Source organism: Silene latifolia, chromosome 3 (assembly GCF_048544455.1).
Source record: "Silene latifolia isolate original U9 population chromosome 3, ASM4854445v1, whole genome shotgun sequence".
In the NCBI taxonomy this organism is placed as follows: domain Eukaryota; kingdom Viridiplantae; phylum Streptophyta; class Magnoliopsida; order Caryophyllales; family Caryophyllaceae; genus Silene; species Silene latifolia.
In genome coordinates this window covers 77,489,961-77,510,308 of record NC_133528.1, presented here as the reverse complement: position 1 = coordinate 77,510,308, position 20,348 = coordinate 77,489,961, and the positions used below count along the sequence as shown (strand labels likewise).

Here is a 20,348-nt window from a genome sequence, read left to right as displayed (position 1 = left end):
TTAATTCGGGTCAGGCCATTTTCGGGTCAAAGATTAAGAGAAGAGAGGCATTTCAAGTCTATTAGAGTCAATTAAAGTTATATTTTGTCGGGTCATTTTCGGGTTGAATGGTTTCGGATTGGTCGTTTCGGGTCGGGTCTGTTACGGGTCTAAGAAAGATCGGGTCATTTTCGGGTCGGGTCGGGTCACTTCGGGCTTCGGATGTCATTCGGGTTCAGCAATTCGGGTCAATTTCGGGTCTCGGGTCATCCTTTTCGGGTCGGGTCAACCGGGTCGGGTTGATTTTGCCAGGTCTAGATAAAACTAATAGAAACTTTCTTTGGAATAAAAATCCTTCCCAGCGTTCTCCTAATTTGGTTGGTTGGCATAAAGTTTGTTTACCAAAGTCGGTTGGTGGTTTAGGAATTAAATCTTCTGAAGCAGCTAATAAAGCTCTTCAAATGAAACTTTTATGGAAAATTCTTATGGATAAGGAAAGTATATGGGTCAAAGTGGTATCTAAAAAATACTTGAGAAATTGTTCACTCTTTGATCATAAGCCTAATTCAGCCTCTTCTTGGCAATGACGTAAACTAATGAGTCTTCGGACTCTATTTAGAAAAGGACTGAGATGGTAGGTAGGTAATGGTAGCAACATTAAGTTTTGGTCTGATAATTGAGTTTTTTCACACCCACTTACAAGCAGTATGGTTGATGATGATAGTAACCGTGATCTTAATCTTTTGGTTAAAGATTTCATAACCTCAGACAAGCAATGGGATGTTTGTAAATTATCCAGTTTAGTGAATAACGATATTGTTAATCAGATTACTAACATTCCAGTGCCACATAATGATATTCCAGATAACCTCATTTGGGGGTTGTCCGTAGATGGAAATTTCTCTACCAAAACAGCAACTTGGTTAGCGCAAGGTTTGTTCGATCAAGCTCTTGACAAATGTGAATTTTAGTGGATTTGGAAATTGAATATTCCTCCTAAATTGAAATTTTTTCTTTGGAAAGCCTGTGTTGACGGCATTCCAACGAAAAGTAGACTTCTCAAGAGTTATATTGATGTCCCACCTCATTGTGTTTTGTGCAACAATCCTATTGAAAACAAAGATCATTTCTTTTACGAATATCCCTTGATTGAGTCTGTCATCCAAGACCTGAACATTATTAGTTTCAACGAATTTTTGTCAAATTATGATACTATTACAAGTCTAAGTTTTCTAACGAAACTTAATTATCTCAAGGATTTAATTCCAAAAGGTGATTTCATTAAGATTATTTTTATTTGGTGGAATGCATGGTTTCATAGAAATGATATTATATTTAATAATGTTAATTTAAGTATCAGCAAACTTATTACTTTATGTAATAATAGCACTAAGACCTGAAATGTGACTAGATTTAAGGATCTCAACAATCCCGAGATAGAATGGTCAGCTAGAAACAACTCTAGTAAGGAAGAAATTTGGTGGGAAAAACCTAGAAACGGTTTCCTAAAGCTAAATTTTGACGGATCAAGAATAGAAGGTAATAAAGCTGCTTTAGGATATTCTATAAGAGATCACAATGGTAAAATCGTTTTGTTGGGAGCAAAAATGTGCGGATCCAATAGTATCCTTGTTGTAAAAGATCTCGCTTTAAAAGAAGTATTTTAGCAGCTAAATACTTAGGAATCTCAAAGTTAATTGTGAAGGGTGATAATTTATGTGTTATTAACTCAATTCGAGGTAATTGGCAAATTCCTTGGGAAATTTTTAGTATTATCAAGGATGTAGAATTAGACCTTCGTTTTTTCGATAAAGTGATAATTAAACATTGCTTTCGTAAAACCAACAAGGTTGCTGACTTCATGGCTACTATTGGACATTCATGTCCAACTCTTTCGAGGTGGTTTGATAGCCGGTGGCTTCAACTTACCTCCCTCATTCGAAAGGATGAGATAGGTTGGTCCTACTCTAGAGGATCAACCTAGTTTTCTTACCTTAAAAAAAAAAAAAAAAAAAAAAAACTTTATGGTTACAACAGATTGAGCTTGAAATTTCTAATTTGGCTCGGATTTGTGGATCCTTGACATCGTTTCCCAAAGACCACGGATATATGACCAACAAATTTGGGAGTTTTCAAAGCAAAAGGTAAACATGTTGACTAGCCTATTGGAATGTCGTGATTCATGGCTAATTACATAGCAAAATAACCAGATGGCAAGAGGGGCAATCATAATTTATCAACTCTATTAGACTCAAACAAGCCTAGGCGCCATCTATACCTAGAGGCTTGTGAAAAACTCCCGGGCCTCGTTGTAACGCTCGAGGACCAGATTATACAGAGGGTGCGTCGGTTCCAAAAGGTTGGAGTCTGGGCCCAACACTTGCTGTGGCAAAGGTGAAGAGTGTGAGCCCATATATTGGCATACTGAAAGGCCGCTTAAACAATAACAAGTATGGTAGAAATCTCGGCTTTTTCCGGGTTTGTCTCTAAATCCTCCGTCCAAAACCTGCACCAAAAATAATTCACAATCTTACTCAAGTTGAACAAATAATCAAATTTAGTGGTTTGATTCCTGTATTACTATTAGCTTTATCCCTTGTAAGTTGTAAGGTTGCTCAGAATCTAGCGAAGAAGGCAATGAGCATGTAATCTACGAGTAATTTTTGATGGCTGTCAGAAAAACAAATTGTTATCCTTCAACTATGAAAATACTTGATAAACATAAATGGCAGATTGGTCACCTTGGCTATCTCGAAAAAAAATGAACTGATACATATAAATATTTGAAAAAACCAAATAGAGCATTATACGGCTTAGTAATTTCATCCAACAGATATTTTAAGTCAGTGCTCTGTCAACACAAAATCAGGTATTTTAATTCAACAGTCATTGCACAATTCAAATATTGGATGATCCAGAACCTCATGTAGTTTACCAAACAGGCTATTGGACAGCATGAGTGCACGTACAACCTCAGCTCAGGTTTGAGGTTCCTAGTTTCTATTGACTTCATTTAGAGATGTATTATTTTTAGTCTTGTTTCCCCTGGTGAGGTTATCAAGCGGAAAGAGTAATTTCTTGGTGACACTTTCTTTGTATTGCAGGTCATAGTAGTAACATGTACATCACCAGTGGTTAGGCTAAGTTTTCTTGCATGGTACTCCAGCCCATTCTGAGCGTTCTTTCCACTTTCCATCCAAGGCAAATTCGAGGGCCAGACTAATCATACTACCTTAACTCTTCAAACAATGTTGTTGGAGATGCAAGATTATTTTACACCGTAGGTCTAATATGAGAACGGTAAGAGGGGAAGTATGGAGGTTTCAAAATTGAGTATGGTGGTTGGGGGGCCCTTGGGGGGATGGAACTAAAGAAAAGAGCAATTTGGTCATTTAAGCGGGCGATGTTAGCGCTATCACGACGACAAAAAGAAAACGTGTTATTGTTACTTTATGGCCCAAATATTCGGGATTACCCACTAATCCTAACTACTAATCCCAGCTATTTCACCCACCATACCCCCTAATCTCCACTCTTGAGTCTTGACCACCGAACCACCACCAGACACCGTTTCTTACTATAACCCTCTTAGTGACCACCTTGTTTCCAAGGACCAGTATCATAACCGACGCCCGTGTTCGTCATTGACCACCACCCCTGACAATCCTACCATCACCGACCACCTTTACCACGCCCTCATTTGACCACAAGTCTAATTGTTCAGATCTCTCTCTATTATCTCTTATATCCCTAAATCTATAAGCAATCATCAAATGCCAATCTCTTTATTGTACTCTCCGGTCTCTAATGCATCCAATGGTGGTAAGTGGTGCTCCAAGGGAGTCGATGGTCTTGACGTTGGTAAGTGGTACTCCAGTGGTTAAGTTGCACACGGTAGCTTGGAGTTAAGGTGTGGTTTTGCGGTGGTTTTGGTGAGCTAAGTGGCGGTGAGCGGCATTCCGATGGGGGTAGTAGAGGGTGGCTAGTAGTGGCGGTGGATGTTTACGTGGTGGTTGTCATGTTGGTATATCATTAATCAAATCATGTTTAAGAATGACGGTAAGTCTGATTTACATACAGTTCAAACAGTTGTATTCATTTCATCCTGTCTGGATGAGCTTGACGGTAAGTCTGATTTACACAGTTCAAACAAGGGCTAAGTGCACTTGACTTTAAGAATGATTTAGATACTCACATAGAGGTTTGATATTCCATCTAGCGGGAATTAGAGATTACATCCATCGAACCACAAGTCCTAGAGGTAAAGAGAACACTAGTAAAGCATGCAGGAAGATTATATGTCTTAACCAAAACACAAAATTTACTCGCTTCAAAGCATTTGTCCACATGTACTTCACCAAACTAACTGTCTTCACCTTGACATATCAAAGCATACAATTCTACAAATAGATCTCCAAGAGCCTTTTCTTTTATGAGAAAATCGCCTTTCTTTTTTATGAAAACCAATCAGTTTTTCTTTTTCCTCTTTGAGATAACTAGGGCAACACGGTGCAATTAGCACGCGGAAGTAGAAAATCTCCAAAACTATTGGTTTTTAATCATTTTTCATCGGCCTAGTTTCACATTGTCCATGGGTCTGATACAATTTATTTTCATACAAAGAGCAAGATGACCGGGCTCCAAATCTTCTTGACAAGATGAAGCTTAAGTTGATTGATACAAGGGAAGAAATTACTCCCGGCTGCCAATCAACACTCTAGGAGGAAATAGGGGCCTAGGGAATGAAATCTGGGATTAATCATGATATAGTGGCTCCTAAGAAAAGTCCTCTTAATAGGGTTTGATGTGGCAGTATTACTCCCTTTTCCTTTGTCTTTGAGGATATCTTGTCCTTTAATCTACATGCTCTCTCAAATTTTCTTGATAAAAATTGTTTTATCTATCAAAAAAATGGTTATGAATTCCGAACAATAACCTAACACGCACACATAATATTACCTGAGAACAGAGAATAATGTACTGCTGCAAAGCAATGTTATGGAAGAGAATTCCCCCATCAACAGGTTTCTTGAGAAAATCAAGACCAATTTCAGATATGTTTGCAAAACTGCGATTATGCTGCACGGCTGCATAAGCAAGAAAAAAAAATTGTCAAATCCAATGTGCTTGAGAAAAGTGGAAAATAATACATCAAACAAAAGGCAGCTTTCCAAAGTAAAAAGAATTCTTAAACCATTTCCATTTATTGAAGACCTTTTTTTTGTAAAAGAATGTTTTAAGAACATGTCTAAACTAAATAATGGTCGAAGCAAAAACAAAATCTGTCATCCCTCAAACCATGTGGGAAAAATTTAACAGACACCCTAGCAGGAATAGCTAAATACGCAGACATATTGGCGAAGGAAATAGAGGTAGAATAGTTAACAAACATCCTCAACGACTGAATACCAATCCTGTCATTTGTGGATTTAACATATAGCAACAAAAAAATATCTTTCTAGTTTCTGTAACTTCCTTTTAATTTAATGAAATCAATTTCTTTAGTCTTCAGTATCAGTATCAGTATCATTTGGATTTTAAATTGTTATGCAATGTCAATTCCTTTCAACAAACAAAAATATAATGTAACTGGTTTTCACTTTGAGAAGCTCGCAAAACTATGGCAAGATAAGATTTGAAGGAAGTCCACATGCAGTAAATGGTACAAAAAGTAATATGATACTTGCCAAATACGACTCTTATACACTTAATGTTAAGCCAACAACATGAAACATTTTCACAAGATAATCGTGTTGATCCTGGACAATTTGACATTAGGAATCAAGTTTTGAGTAACATAGGTTATGAACTTATGATGTGTAAGTCACATATTTGCAGTTTGAGAATGCTTTTCTCAGACTCCAATTTAAACTAGAGCACTACACAACAGCTACGTTTGTCATTTCTTTTCCTTTTTTTTTCTTAATTTTTGAAATGGATTAAAGCAAAGTTAAGATTCACCAAAATGAGCAAATACAATTTTGCAAGTGTGCTAAATTTTAAACAAGAAACCTTTGATTACAAACTCTGGCTGGACACCTCACCTCATTGCAAGCTAGTAGAACGAGCTCAAGGAAGTAAATGGAAATAGAGAAAGGAGGCGTGATTTCGTATATCTGTTTTACTCTTTGAAAAAGGGGGTTGGAAAATCTAATGAGTTAGGGAAACCACCATTGCAAGCTATTCTCATTATGGGTCTCATAGCAACACAAGGATAGGAGTACAATTATTTGAAAACCCATACCCATCTGTAAGCAATCCTATATTCCCAAAGATTGGATTCTTTGATGCACTATGGTAATGTTATTGTTACGAAGGAAGTGGAAAAACTCGCTAATATTTAATCACCGCACATGCAGGGCATAACTATCAGAATGAATCATGACTATTTTTATTTCACAAATGGAATTTTTCATGAGGTAGGCATGGGTTTGAGGTTTCAAACCTGCAATATCCTTTTCATTTTCACAAGTATGCACTTACAAAAAACAATTGCGCAAATCTAACAATAATGGAGCGAATAAAATTCGGTTGTCTCAAACAAGCAATGCATCAAAGTACAGACTTACTAGTTACCAAATAAAATATACATGATGTGACAGGGTCATGTTATAGCATTAGCTAGATTTGAGTGTTATGTAACCCTGTTATATAAACTTGGCTATGCAAAATCCTCATTACAACTGAACTCAACAAGAGAATTTAGAAACACATCAAGTCACATTCTAATAATATAAATGGTCAATATATTAGCTCCAAACAAATTTAACGTATGGAAAGTCTTTTAAATTTCTGGTTAGTTCTCTTAATTACATCTACTTCACAAAAAGGGCTCAAATAAGAAATAGGAAAATGATGGTAAATGGAAATTTCCTCACCTTCTTGTTCAAGTTGGGTTTTGTTGATCACACAAGTCACTTTAGGTAAAGCACATTCTGTTTCGGCCAAATCAATTTGATGTACAATTTCTTTTCCCTCTGTGCATGTTACCTCAGACTGCTTATCAAGAAGCTGCTCCAATCTTTGGATTAACGGAAACACGGCTCCCTGAATCCATCAATTATGTGTCAGGTCAATAACTGAAAGCAAATTAAGCAAGGAGCTTGAGTTTAATAATAATAACCTGCCAAAACGAATAACAACCATCTACCAATTTGTTGGTTCTTCCTTGAAATCCACCCTCAACTCCTTGCCGAAATACTACCCAATTCTGGTACAGTAAATACAAAATCCAAAAGCCACATGACAAAATGTCATTATAAAAGCAGGGATCTATCAAATAATCACATTAAGGAATCTATATTTGTGATATCTCAACTATTACTCCCTCACAAGTCTCATCTACTCTATATGGTCATTCAATTAGAAAATAAGTTTACAAAAGTAACTTAGTTTCAAAAAAAGCAAAAGATGCATCGAGGAAATAAAGAACTAGAAGTGCGCATTCTGTCTATGAAGCGCACACGGAGAAAACTAAGAAAGAAAAACAAATTAGTCTTGTCACCAAACTTATACAAGTCAACCACTTTGAAGCTAACTGGTTAGTTTCGTTATGGCATAAAATCCAGAAATCAAAACATAATTCATGTGGCATCAAGTTGCAATTTCTAGTGGGGGTACAGAAAAAGAAGAACAACAACATCAAAGCCTTAAACCCAAAATAATCCGGATCGTCTAACATGAATTACCCTTGGAACCGTCAATAACTGATTGCATAAATAATATTAAATGAGAGTAATAGAGTACGGAAAAAAATAGCAATACTTTTTTGTTTAAGAGATATCATCAAAATGAGAAGGAGACAAGAATAAAAGTAAAAATAACCCAACCACACAATGGCCACTTTTCATCCGCACTTTTTAAAAACACAGACGTAAAGATACATATGCTTTTGCACAACATATGATGAGGTAATATGCCCACAGAAGCAACTTAAGGCCTTTGTATCAAATTGTGTGAAAAGGTACAGAAGCAAGAAAGCGCAGGAAAAAAAAAAAGTGATACTCTAGTAAAGAGATTTCATCAAAACTAGTAAGGAAAAATATAAACAAAATTACAACCCAGCCAAGCAATGGAAACTTCCCATCCCCTCTAATAAGAACACATTTTAAGATACTCAAACTTTTGCACAACATATGTGGTGATACGCCCACCGTAGCTCCTTGAGACTTTTGTATCCAATTGAGTGAAAAAAATGACACTTCAAAATAGATGAAAGATCCGACCCTTACGAACATCAAAAGTGGCTAATAACCCTAAATGATCTTACCTATATTTCATCCTTGATCTCCAACCGCAGCCAGATATTCAACAAAATAGCTAAATTACCCTATTGATTCTCACAGTTTAGCCAAAAAAAAAAAAAAAACTTAATTTCACAACTTAGTTCTGAATTCTTTTTAAACCTATGGTATAAGGCGCCTCGATTTATATTCAGAAAGGAAAATAAATCTACAAAAGTACGAATAACAAATAGAACAGGTCTGCAAAATAACCTAACTATTTTTTTACTAACTACAGGTCGCAATCTACTGTCCCCGCGGATCCTCGGATTAGGTGCTTCTATCCGGGTCCAAGTAAGAGTGCTGCATCCGAATGGAACCACTGCTCTGGGTGTTGCAAGCGGATGCTTTATAGTTTATACTACTACAAGAGTCCCAGTAGGGCACCTGGTGTACACCACTTCAGGTAAGAATATGCGTGGCACCTAGACCTAGCAAACAGGTTAACCGGGTAGGGATCATTATCAACTTTTCGAATTGGGGGATATGATTGGTATACCGTATACTTTATCTCGGTTCCAGTTCAATTCAACTTTACTTCACTATAAGTCTTTTCTGAGTCAAGTTCTTCAGCTTCAATTAAAATTGAATCCAGTGAAATTTGAATTAGGTCATGCAAGATGAATGAGATAAATTAAACTAAAATTTAGGGACAACATGTGAACTCGTGAAGAAAACATCTACATTGATTATATATTCTAAACTAATATGAACTTCACATTTTACAACTGCATTACTGTATTGATTCCTTTTTAACATTTGGGATTTTAAAAGTTTGAGACATCTCAAGATACGGGCTCATGTCAAATAAATTTGGTTTGGGTCAATTCTGGTATGATAGTTTCGGCTTGAGTTTGGTTAGGTCAGATTTGATTCGGTACCAAGTTATAAGCAATATATCCTTCTCACGTCTACATTTCAAATAGGTTTATAGGTCTGATTCTCTTTTGCTAGATCTAATGGCAACTACTCCAAGTCTAGGTAGCACCAAAACAGACACGGACACGTGGACACGGCATCCCATGAAATGTAGGACACGGGACACATTATTTAAATTTAATAAAATGTATATTGTATAGTTATAATTAACGTACCATTTTATTTTTGTAAATGTATTTGATATTAAATTTAAATAATTGAAGGTAAAATTTGACTTTTACTGTAACTTATTCTCATTTCCCGCTCAAACCCGTCTTCTAATCAATCTCTTTCAGTCTTTCAACATCTCATTCCTCATTTATAGGTATCCGACACATTTAGGCGTGTCCGTGTGTGTCCGGCGAGTGTCGTGTCGGACACTGCTGATCCGGAGGAGTGTCCGTGCTACCTAGCTCCTAGTTCTACTAAGACTAGAAAATGGATAAATTCTAACCCGCAGAAGATTAACAAATTTAGCTAATACTCACATCGTCAATTATGACATGACCATTGACACAAATGGACTAAGGGGCTTATGGGCAAAATAAGTATAAACAAATGATAGAACTCGACCTGACTGATTTCACTAATATACTAAACCAAACATCTGAAATGATTAACTTGAAGAGCAGAAATTAGCAGAGAAGTAGAGTGGGTTCATCGTACAATTAGAGCATGTAAGTCCAATCGATGAACTTCGTCGATGAGAACCATCGTTGCCAGCCCACAGAAAGTATACCTATTGGGGAGAAAATTGTTAATGGGTTAACAGAAAGGGCAGTACAGTAGCAACAATATACATAAAAAAAATATAATACATTATATATTTACGGAGTAACATACCCACCATGAGCTTCAGAACCAGGCTCACCAGCAATGCCCCCTTCATATGTCTGACAACTGGATAAACATGCATGTTACACTAAAAGACAAAAATTGCATTCAGAAACTAGTACAAATGCTACGCATGATAATGTTGAAGGTTCAAGTAAATATCTCACCACAAGATTTGAGCCATTAATACCACACATTATAGGAATAACGCAGCTGTCTATATCAGGAGGAACTAACCTGGCTATGTAAGTCCCAACATTCTCCACCAATTCACAATCCAAGATGTTCAGGATACTTGCGGTCTGAAAAGATGGATGAGTTAACAGATAAACAACAGGAATATTGGTAATATCAAAACACTACACAGCATCACAGTGGATATCCTGCTAACGGAGGGACTGGGCCTCTAAGGCTCAAATGTTTATAGGTGTACGTTCACCTAATAGAAATGATATTTCCATAACACTCAGGAGGCATAAAAGAGCAAATATTTGCCAAGTGCTGAAGGTCTAAGTTCCAGATCTTTTAGAAGAAAAAGGTGTTGGGGAATTAGAGAATCTGACGACTATTGTCAACAACGATAGTAGTTTAAAAACATGGGTTTCCAAATAAGGAAATGATTATGTTGTACGAAGTACTTTTTTGGATGGAGGACTGGTTTTTCCTATTCCTTTCTGTATATTCATCCTCTCACACAGTTATTATATTTTCTATATATAATCCTATTAAAAATGGAGAAAAAATAACCCTTTGTTCATCTGTTCCAAACCGCACAAGAAAGTTTTTGTATTTTTTTGATAAGAAGATTTTTGAAGGAATAGTCATCCAAACAGTTAAAAGCATTTTCTCATTAAATCATTACTGGTATGGAAAGTTGGTATTAGTTATACAACAAAGTGAAGCACGTTACCATATGAATCGTTAGTAAGAATGAAAGGGATAAATTTAATTGACCTGTGTAAGCCAAATAAACTGATGTACCAGTTTCCTCTTGCAATCTTGCAAATTTTAATGACGAGAAGCCAACAGACAATCTCAGAGAACAGTCTTACTAAATATTTGAGAGGAGAGATGGCCCGAGATCAAATGAGTTCACTGTACAAGTGATGAGTTTGCTAATTGAGCTGTTAAGGGTGTGACACCTCATAGCTTGGAGAGTACACTAGGACGTGTCAAGCGTACTTTAAGACGCAACATGAGTTTGCGTACGATATGTGCATGTGCTAGAAGTGAAGTATACCCACGAAAGCAAAAGTGGTAATCATGGACGTGTGGACAGTAATTTATCGTGACACACATGAGGCACCCGTGAGAGAAGTGAAGCATAGCCATGGATGCATAGGTGGTTTGGCGTGTTCGGGCACAATCCGTGGTCATGCAACTTAGCGAAGAATGCGGACGAATCAAGGGTGACGAGGAGTTAGCGCACCATTTTCTATTCACAATGACATTGACCCCTAACTGTAATCAAATTAGGAGTACACGTAATTTCTACAACTAATCAGATTAGCTAACATGTCAGTGACGTCAGCATAGAGTATGTAACTTGGCGTGATGATGAATGCAGGTCCTACTTCTACATAGACTTGGACTCTCGCGCTAGTCCCACTGCTCAGAAAGGATGCACACCACAATCTGCTCGAGGAGGTTATAGAAACACGGCATACTCAGGCCCTCTGATCCGTCCAAGAGAATAGAGTCCATGTAGGAATGTTAGTTTTATTGTACTTCTAGAAATATTGTTTATCTTCTTATTATGAGTCTAGAATAAAAACACGTGGAGCATCCATGGCTATACTCCTTGTATATATTGCAACCCCTACTTTTGACTAACATCTCACTTGCATACATAGTCGAAGCAACTATAAGTACCGAATTGCTCAACAGTTTGTTCACCAGTTCATTGTGCTTGAAACATCCACTTTTAGGCTACTTTTCCAGTATGATTGAAGGGAGAAATCATTGGTTCATTGCAGTAAGGGGAAATAAAAACACCTTTGAGAATAGCAAGTTTAAGATCAAAGAAATCTTACTGCAATAGCAGTGTAGCAGGCCCTCACATCAGTTTCTCCCTTTTCATGCATCCTGAAGGATCAAAAGAACTACGATGAAACAATAACAAGCTCATCATGAAACAAATGCATCAGAAGAACTTTTATCCCATCAAAAATATTTTTTTATGTAAATTAAGAGATCATATTACTCAACTAGCCTCATTTTTCAAAATTCTACCTCACATGAATACACAACCAGGGATAATTGAGTGAAATAGAGGAAGTAAGAAAGAAGAAGAATACAGAAAATGTAGGCTATCCTAGAAAGAATTCCACAATTCCTGTTTAATTCTGCTTCACGGCTATATCTATAGGTCTTTTCAGCAACAACCGTAGGAAAACCTCTTTTGGTAAATCAAGACTCTAAGAATATCTTTGGAAATAAGTATCCTGACATTAGTATCCCTCCATGAATTACCTCGAATGATAAATCCCAACATAAAACAAAGATCCAAAGTCAAATGCAGAACTAATAGTTGCTTGAGATAAAGTCCTTAAAAGAAACGACAACAGACAAAGTAACCACACACAAGCAAACAGGACATTAGACATTCAAATTACGGATAACGCAATTTTTGAGAGAGCTTCCTTTTATTAAAAATATAGGGTGGATTCATAGTAATTTGATGTATAGGAGAAATTTTTTTTGATACAGCAGTGTCGAGATCAACTGCTAACTATCAATGATAAAAATACTTTTATATTGTTTGTGTTATAAATGAAAAGCTTGCCTTTACACCATAAAAAACATCAGCGACATTCAAAGGAGAGAGAGAGAGGCAGAGGGGGAGGGGGAGGATCCAAACATGACACACACCAAGCAAGAGAAAAAATGACAAAGAGAGAACCACTTATACCTGAAAGATCCATTAGGGTCCTTCATTCTTTGCAAAAATGCATAAAGAGCATCTCTGTACAACACAAATACACATTACTCCCTAGTCATGACCAAAAACAATAACATTAATCAGTACCTCAAGGGCTCTGGTGAATTATGGGTAGGGCATAACCCTGCATTAGTAACACATAGAAGTTGTTTCTAGATGACTCACTACAAGACATGCGTCAAATGAATGCTATTTTAAATATAAAGAAGCACGGCCATTCTGTTATATTCCATCACAATCCAAAATTAAAGAATAATGAGTTTGTTTCTAGTCATGATCCCTCAACAACATTATCGTATTATCAATGATCGCAAGAAAAGTAGCGCACCGCCTCACACAAATATCTTAATTTCTACTCCTTTTCATAGTGTTCTTCCCATTTGCTTTTTAGTGGTCAAAGTTCCAAAACTTTGACCGTCAATATATTAAATAATATAATTAATTATGATATGATACAAAAATATTTACATTTGTTGTTAAAAATTCTGTTATGAAATTGTATTTTCAGACGAAAAGTAATACTCTCTCTGAGTGAGGAGTGTTGTTCCCTATTTCCTTATTGGGCCGAGTTGACTTTTTTTCCAATATTTCCTTATAAGTTTCTAACATGTAATAAGACCAATACCCTTGTCATTTTCACTATTAACTGCCATTATTAGTCAATTTACCCACATGAGTAACACTCCTCACCCTTTCCCCACCCTCATCAGAGTCACCACCTCTCCACAACCAAACCCACCAGTCCACCACCACCCCTCCGCCACAAGTGACACCCCATCCACCAAAGCCGACATCACCTCTCCTCGAAAACCACCATGCTTGGCCCCCACAGTCACCACCCTTCGTCAATACTCCTCAAACCAGTCGGAAAACCCGCCCCAACCCCAAGAGACAACCGCCCCACTTCATAATCCCCTACCCTACCCTCGAAAACCCTAGATCTAGGGTATTTGAGGGTTGTGATGCTCGGACTTGGATATGAGGATCCGACACGGGTACGGATCCGAGTGTCGGATCCTTGTAATCTCAAAAACAAGGACTTGGATACGAGGATCCAAATTTAAATTTGGACTCGGCTAATTTTTATTTTTTCTGAAAAAATTGATTATTAGTTAAAAAAATCAAAGAAAAGAAAGGAAAATTAGTTTCTTCACGTTTAATATGAATGAAGACTTTATCACAGCATTAAATTCATGTTAGGATCACTCTTGATATAGGGGTGATGTACAAAACACAGGATAAGAACAAAACACTCTCACACCAAAGGATCCGATTTCTCATAGAAGGATCCGACAAGGGATCCATGTCCGGATCCGCGTCCGGGCCGGATCCACAGTCCGAGCATCACAGTTTGAGGGTAGGGGATTATGGCGTGAGGAGGTTGTTTCTTGGGGTTGGAGGTGGCTGCTCTGGTTGGTGGGAGGCGTTTTTGACGGTGTAGAAGGTGGTTTAGGGGGGTTGGGAATGGGTATCGATGGTGGGTTAAGTTGGGGTTGTGCCATAGTGGCTTTGGGTAGTGATTCACTTGGTTGAGCCTCGGGTAAGTGAGGTTGGGGCTGGGGTAGTTGGTGTTGGAGGTGATGGCTAGGTGGGTGGGGAATGTAGATTGTGAGGTTTGTGAATGAGTGTGTAAACTGTAAACTTAAGGGGATGGTAAACGGTAACTGAACCATTATTTCTCCCCTTTCTTATTTTTAGAGCCCAAACTAAAAGGGAGAAGACTCTAACTTAAGAGGTAGTATATAGGTACAAATATTCATGATCAAATTGGAGACCGTGAAAAGCAACTGGGAAGATCACTATGGAATGGAGGGACTTAAAATGAGTGTGACACTTGCAGCCATAACAGACCAAATACTAACAAATTTTATCCTGTGAGTGTCAGCTTGTAACATAATGAAACAACATAACTGCAGTAAACTAACCACCTATGGATGGATGACAACGCCTTGTGCCCGCCCAATGTAATAAGTGAATTGACAGCAGCATATGTGGTAGCTAGATGAGGCATCTACGGAGTAAACCACACAAATAAATTAGTGAAAACAAAATAGAGGAGAAGGTAATCCGAGTTTTATTAAAACTAATCAATGAAATGGGAACGTATTTATGAACTATTCTTCAACAACCAGCACGAAATCAGTCTTGTTAACAGCGGAATATTAGAATAAAGAAAGGTGAGTTTTATAAAAAGAGCACTTGATTCAGAGAGAATGTCTTTAGCATGAATCTCAAGAGTCTCAGCACTTCACAGAGTCCAGTCTAAAGAGGTGCTTGGAGAACTGGTTCTCCTCATAATAGAAAAAAGCTTAATTATCATAGAGCAAAGAGAGCAAAGAAGACGGCCACGAGTCCTTTCACAATAGAAGATTTTCTTTTTCAAGTTATCGTTGACAGTATATTACAGTACAGACAAATGGAGTTCATTACTTGATAAGAGAATGAGAGACTCGAGCAAAAGAACTAGTTCTTCATTCTTATAAAAAGGGGAGACAAGGAACAAGGTGCAACATTGGGATTTGGATTCCTTTAGTAGGGGGAGAGAAGGAGAAGTACTAGAAAGACGGCAAGCAATGACCAACGAAAACGAAAAACCTTTGATGATTATAGTTCTTGTTTCACAAACTCCGTATCAGTATTAGCACTTTAAGAGACAGCCAACTTTGTGTCCACTACGACGAGTTAAGGACTGTTGTCCATATCTTGTGATGTAGTGTAAACTAGAGCCTCCAAGATGATAACCCTATATGAATAAGGAAGTTGTTTTTGAACATTATTCAGACACATTAGTATCAAAAGACAACCAACTTCTTTCAGCTGTGATGATTGTTGTCGGTGTCTATGTGATGTCTACTAGTTAGAAAATAAGTAAGCAAAAAAATCTCAGACGGTGTTCTGTTACTTTTGTATATGGACGATCCCACATGGCTAACATTAAAATGCCCGGGATGATTACTATGGCGATTTTTCCCACCCCAAGAGAATTTCTTAACTTTTACATGTTTCTATATGTGCATATAAGAGCTTTCACTTCTGTGCCTTGAAAACACTTAATTTTTAAAAAGTACTCTTACATTGGAACGTTTTTTTGTCCAATTAAAAAGAAAAGCGCGCAAATTAGTAAAGAAAAATGACTATATTACTACTTCATCCCAAATAGAGGATAGAGGTAGCTCATAGCAAAATAGAATTTGAAAATAATGCATTTCCAATTATTTAAAACAATTATGAACATGTTTACAATAACAGGTTCAACAGTTAGCCACCAAATTTAGACCCTACAACAATAAACCCCATCATACATACAGTAAGGGCAGCCCGGTGCACGATGGCGTCCCCGCTAGGCGAGGGTCCGAGGAAGGGTCCCACCACAACGGTGTAATTGGGGCAAGCCTTCCCTTGCCATTTTGGCAAGAGGCCGCTCCAAGGACTTGAACCCGTGACCTCACGGTCACAAAGCAACACCTTAACCGGTGTGCCAAGGCTCCCCTTCCCATCATACATACAGTAATCATAATAAATCGAAACAATATAAGTTCGACATCTACACACCTGCCCTGGTCCACCACCATATCCACCGTTTGGATCCTACATGCACATAAACGACAAGTTTCAAGATAAGGAAATAAACAGAAAATAAAATTATCATAACTACTCCATTTCGTAATTGATATACATGTTTCGTATAGTGCTTTGACCACCTTGCCAAGGGTTAATATGGTGTTTTATACACTCTTCGGAGCTATTATAACTCACATCTCGCTTCTAGTTGCGGCCAAGTGTTCTTTTGTGACTTTTGCCGGATTTGATGCTTAAGTAATTTCCTACTCATTTGGAGTTATACAAGGTTGGTCATGCATAAGGGCGAGGCTAACGCTAACCCCAACTTAGAAGGCTAATAAGTGTGACTTCGGATTTTGGAGGAGAATAATCATGCTCCAGCCTTACAAGAAACTTGCAGAATATAGAAGTTTGTCCCTTGCCATTGCGACGATCATCCTTAGCTACCGGGATGAATTTAGACGAATAAACAAAAGAAAAATCTTCCAAACTTGTCTAATCCAACCTTTAATTTCATCCTTATCTTCCAAGCAAAAAAAACGAAGCAATATACAATGATTACTTATAACCCGATCACATCTACTAGTCCAACCTTTTTTCATCCTTCTCTTCTAGCCGAAAAAGCGTCTTTAGTCTTACTACAGTGAGTCAGTGAACCCACCTCACACCAAAAAGAAACAAATACCACACAAAGAACACTAGCTAACTAACTGAAGTCTCTCCTCATAAACACGACTGGGGGATTGTTATCACCCTAAACATAATCTAAAAATTACTTCATGACCTAACAAACTAGCATACAATAATGTAAGTGACGACACTCCAAACCTAACCTGGCACTTGCTGAGAAAATCAATAGCATCATTTTCTAAGGCATCATCAATAGGTTCCCTCAAGAGGGCAAGTGAGTGAAGAATCCAATAGCAAAGCCACGGTCGACTGCAAAACCAAAGTATTATCCTTTAAAACATAATTTGGTTGTATATGATTTTGTAAAGGAAAAATTATATGAGATTTTGTGGAGGAAAACTCAATGAAAATTAAGTCTAAGGACAAAGGAAAGAGAATATCAACACACGGAGAGCCAAACAACAAACAAACAAAACAAACAGACAGAGACCCTTAACTCTTAAGGGTTACTTTTTAGGCAACTGAACTATCTCTGGTGCAGAAACAAGAAACAAAATAAGCATATAAGTGGCTATTCCATCCATGGTTATAGATTGCCGTGACACCAATTTGCGGTCAAGATATCAAGGTTTTATTGGTTACCGTGACCGCGGGTGACTCTAATTTGAGGTAATATTGGCTGCATTTAAGGAGAATGGGCAACAACAACCAATACAGCGTCCGTGATCGAATATTATGATTCCATCCTTTACAAACATACGCACACATTCACAAGCTTCACCAATATAATCATGAAAATATAGGTGAGAACACGATGAATAAAGAGTAATCCAAATAGTAGTGACTGATATAGCAACAAATTGGAAATCTTCTGCTCCAAAAGTGATGCACTACATCAAAATCCGATGCACCATGTATATTTATATATTTATAAACAATATATATCGAGTAACTTATGCTTCCTTAAGATAATAGTGTATTCTCCAATACTTCGTCAAACTCCATTTATTTTTCTTTTATATAAGTTTTGGGCACCTACCATACGTAATAATCTCCCCAATCCATCTAAGCTCTCTCTACATCGCCAATCATCTATCCGAGTATACGTTTCACAACGATCAACTCCAACATCAAACTTTTCACCGTTCCCATGGCTTACTCTAAAACAATTTAAACATTCATGGACAACAATAGCCTAAAATCCAACAAATAAAGCGTGCATTTTTCACTTTAAAGTACATATCAAAAGATTAGACACCTCTTAACTCTTGAGAAGGGACGTATATGTCACAGTTTACAATAACTCCCAATATGGAACGTTACATTGTTAGGTGTATATTAAAATATTGAATATACTTTGATAGATTATAAATTTCGTTACCATCCTTTCAATGAATTACATGAACGGAAACTTAATTCAACACATTTTAAAACACTAAGAACAGGCTTATACTACCATCGTACGCTCCTGTAATTAAAAACAAAGGGCAATTTCATATCATAGACAATACCAATCATTGAAGCAAGTGACAAAATTTATAGGTTAATGGGTGCCAGCAGGTCCTGTAATTAAAAATCAAGATACCACCAAAAGAACGCAACAAGAGGAAGAAGAAGAACTGACTTAGCATCGAGGACGCAAAAAGAAGGCGGAAGGCGACGGAGGGCCGTGGTGAGGTAGTGGGAATGTGAATCCCTGGCAATTTCCAACCTGAAAAAAAAAAATGAAATTCATAGAAAAAAGAAGAAGGATAAAAAGATAAGTGAGAGATGCAAGTAGATACATGACAGATTGGGGTCTTTGAGGAAGCTGTGAGAAGTGGTGAAATATGCTGAACACATGAGACTCTACCATACGCTGTTCTGTCTCCGTCACCGTTGCCTTTATTTCCTCCATTTCTCTCAAGACGATGATGATGATGATGATGCTTAGAACTACTGCTAATTGTGTGTGGGTTTAACACTAGTTTTGTGGGTGATGTAGGCGGGGGATGCTTTTCTCCCGGAGTTACCTTGCCCCAATTATTTGTACACTAAGAGCATCCGCAACAATGGGGTTCCCCATATTTTATCTCTCTTTTTCTTATTCGTACACCTCATTTTCCACTAATTTTTCCATCTACCCTCCTCAATCTATAACCACATTTATACAACAATGGGGTTTCTCATTTACCTATAAAAAATTGGAAACCTCCCCCAAAGGAACATAATTTACCCTTGCTTTTTTTTGGGAACCCTCTCTATTAATGGTGGAACCTCAAATTATGGGGAGGTTGGTGCATTAGTGAGGTTTCCCATATGAGGAGAAAAAGTGCATATGGGGAGGTAGTTCTACACCTTTGCGGATGCTCTAAGGATGCGTTTGGTTCGCTTGTGGGCTAGGTTGCACCAAAACGGACACGAATACGGATACGGATACGGACACGAGACACGGCGCTCCGATTTTTTCAGGACACGGGACACGGCAAAAAAAAACTAATATACATATTAAAATAAAGGGAATTTAAAGACCATTACAACCAACATCTAAACTTTGGTCATTTAAAGGTCACAAAGTCCTAAAACAACCAATACAAATGTCTTATACATGAAAATCAAATGTCTTACAAACAACAAAGTTCCAAATTACAAAGCCAAATTTAAATAAACTTTCAAGTCTTACAAAATCAATAAAAAGCATGAAAAGTTTCAAATTACAAACCCCATCAAGCATCATTACCCGATGTACGATCATCTAACTTACCAAGGTCACCAAGGTCACCAATCTCACCATTATTACCAAAGAGCATCATTTCCATGCCAGGCTCATCAAGGGAGAGATTAGCCACATCAAGATAACCAACATCATCAAGATTATCATGCTCATCTCCACCAACATCCCACATCTTGGTTCTTCCCTTGATATACTCTGCACTATTTCTAGAAAGTAAGCGTAAATTATTATGAATTCTTACCAAGTCTTCGGCTCGTTTTGGAGTAAGCCTGTTTCTAGTACAAGAGTGAATAAACTTGTAGATACTCCAATTTCTTTCACTACAAGAAGAAGAAGGTTGGCCTAACAACTTGAATGTCAAACCTTGAAGATTAGGATCAATGGAACCATAAGTAGCCCACTGATGCTTTGCTTCCATTAGAGACATGTCTTCTACACATTCCAAGTCTTTAAAAATGTCATGATCTCTTCTCGAAAAGATGGCATACTC

The 20,348-nt window shown here is 37.4% G+C and overlaps 1 protein-coding gene across 2 annotated transcripts; it reads right to left on the bottom strand.

The window, feature by feature from the left end:
• Window positions 1-2,017: 2,017 nt before the first annotated feature.
• On the bottom strand, window positions 2,018-19,208 carry LOC141647733 (protein farnesyltransferase subunit beta). Of its 2 annotated transcripts, XM_074456033.1 has the most exons (14): window positions 18,930-19,208; window positions 18,770-18,856; window positions 17,349-17,454; window positions 16,507-16,542; window positions 14,883-14,965; window positions 12,925-12,978; window positions 12,047-12,098; window positions 10,251-10,315; window positions 10,023-10,079; window positions 9,846-9,918; window positions 7,103-7,189; window positions 6,858-7,026; window positions 4,939-5,066; window positions 2,018-2,485 (listed from the first exon to the last, which is right to left on the bottom strand). In XM_074456033.1, the coding sequence occupies exons 1-14, from the start codon at window positions 19,040-19,042 to the stop codon at window positions 2,258-2,260; spliced, it is 1,338 nt and encodes a 445-aa protein (XP_074312134.1). In that variant the 5' UTR covers window positions 19,043-19,208; the 3' UTR covers window positions 2,018-2,257. The 2 variants fall into 2 exon arrangements, with proteins under 2 accessions (XP_074312134.1, XP_074312135.1); XM_074456034.1 differs by lacking the exon at window positions 7,103-7,189 and having other exon boundaries at window positions 18,930-19,149.
• Between the last annotated feature and the right edge of the window lie 1,140 nt (window positions 19,209-20,348).

Excerpts from the sequence above, each read along its gene's own strand:
- LOC141647733 (XM_074456033.1), bottom strand. The coding sequence starts at position 19,042 with ATGGAGGAAATAAAGGCAACGGTGACGGAGACAGAACAGCGTATGGTA. Across the intron at positions 16,543-17,348 it reads ATTTTCTCAGCAAGTGCCAG|GATCCAAACGGTGGATATGG; the intron begins GTTAGGTTTGGA and ends ATGTGCATGTAG. Across the intron at positions 14,966-16,506 it reads ATGGTGGTGGACCAGGGCAG|ATGCCTCATCTAGCTACCAC; the intron begins GTGTGTAGATGT and ends TTTACTCCGTAG.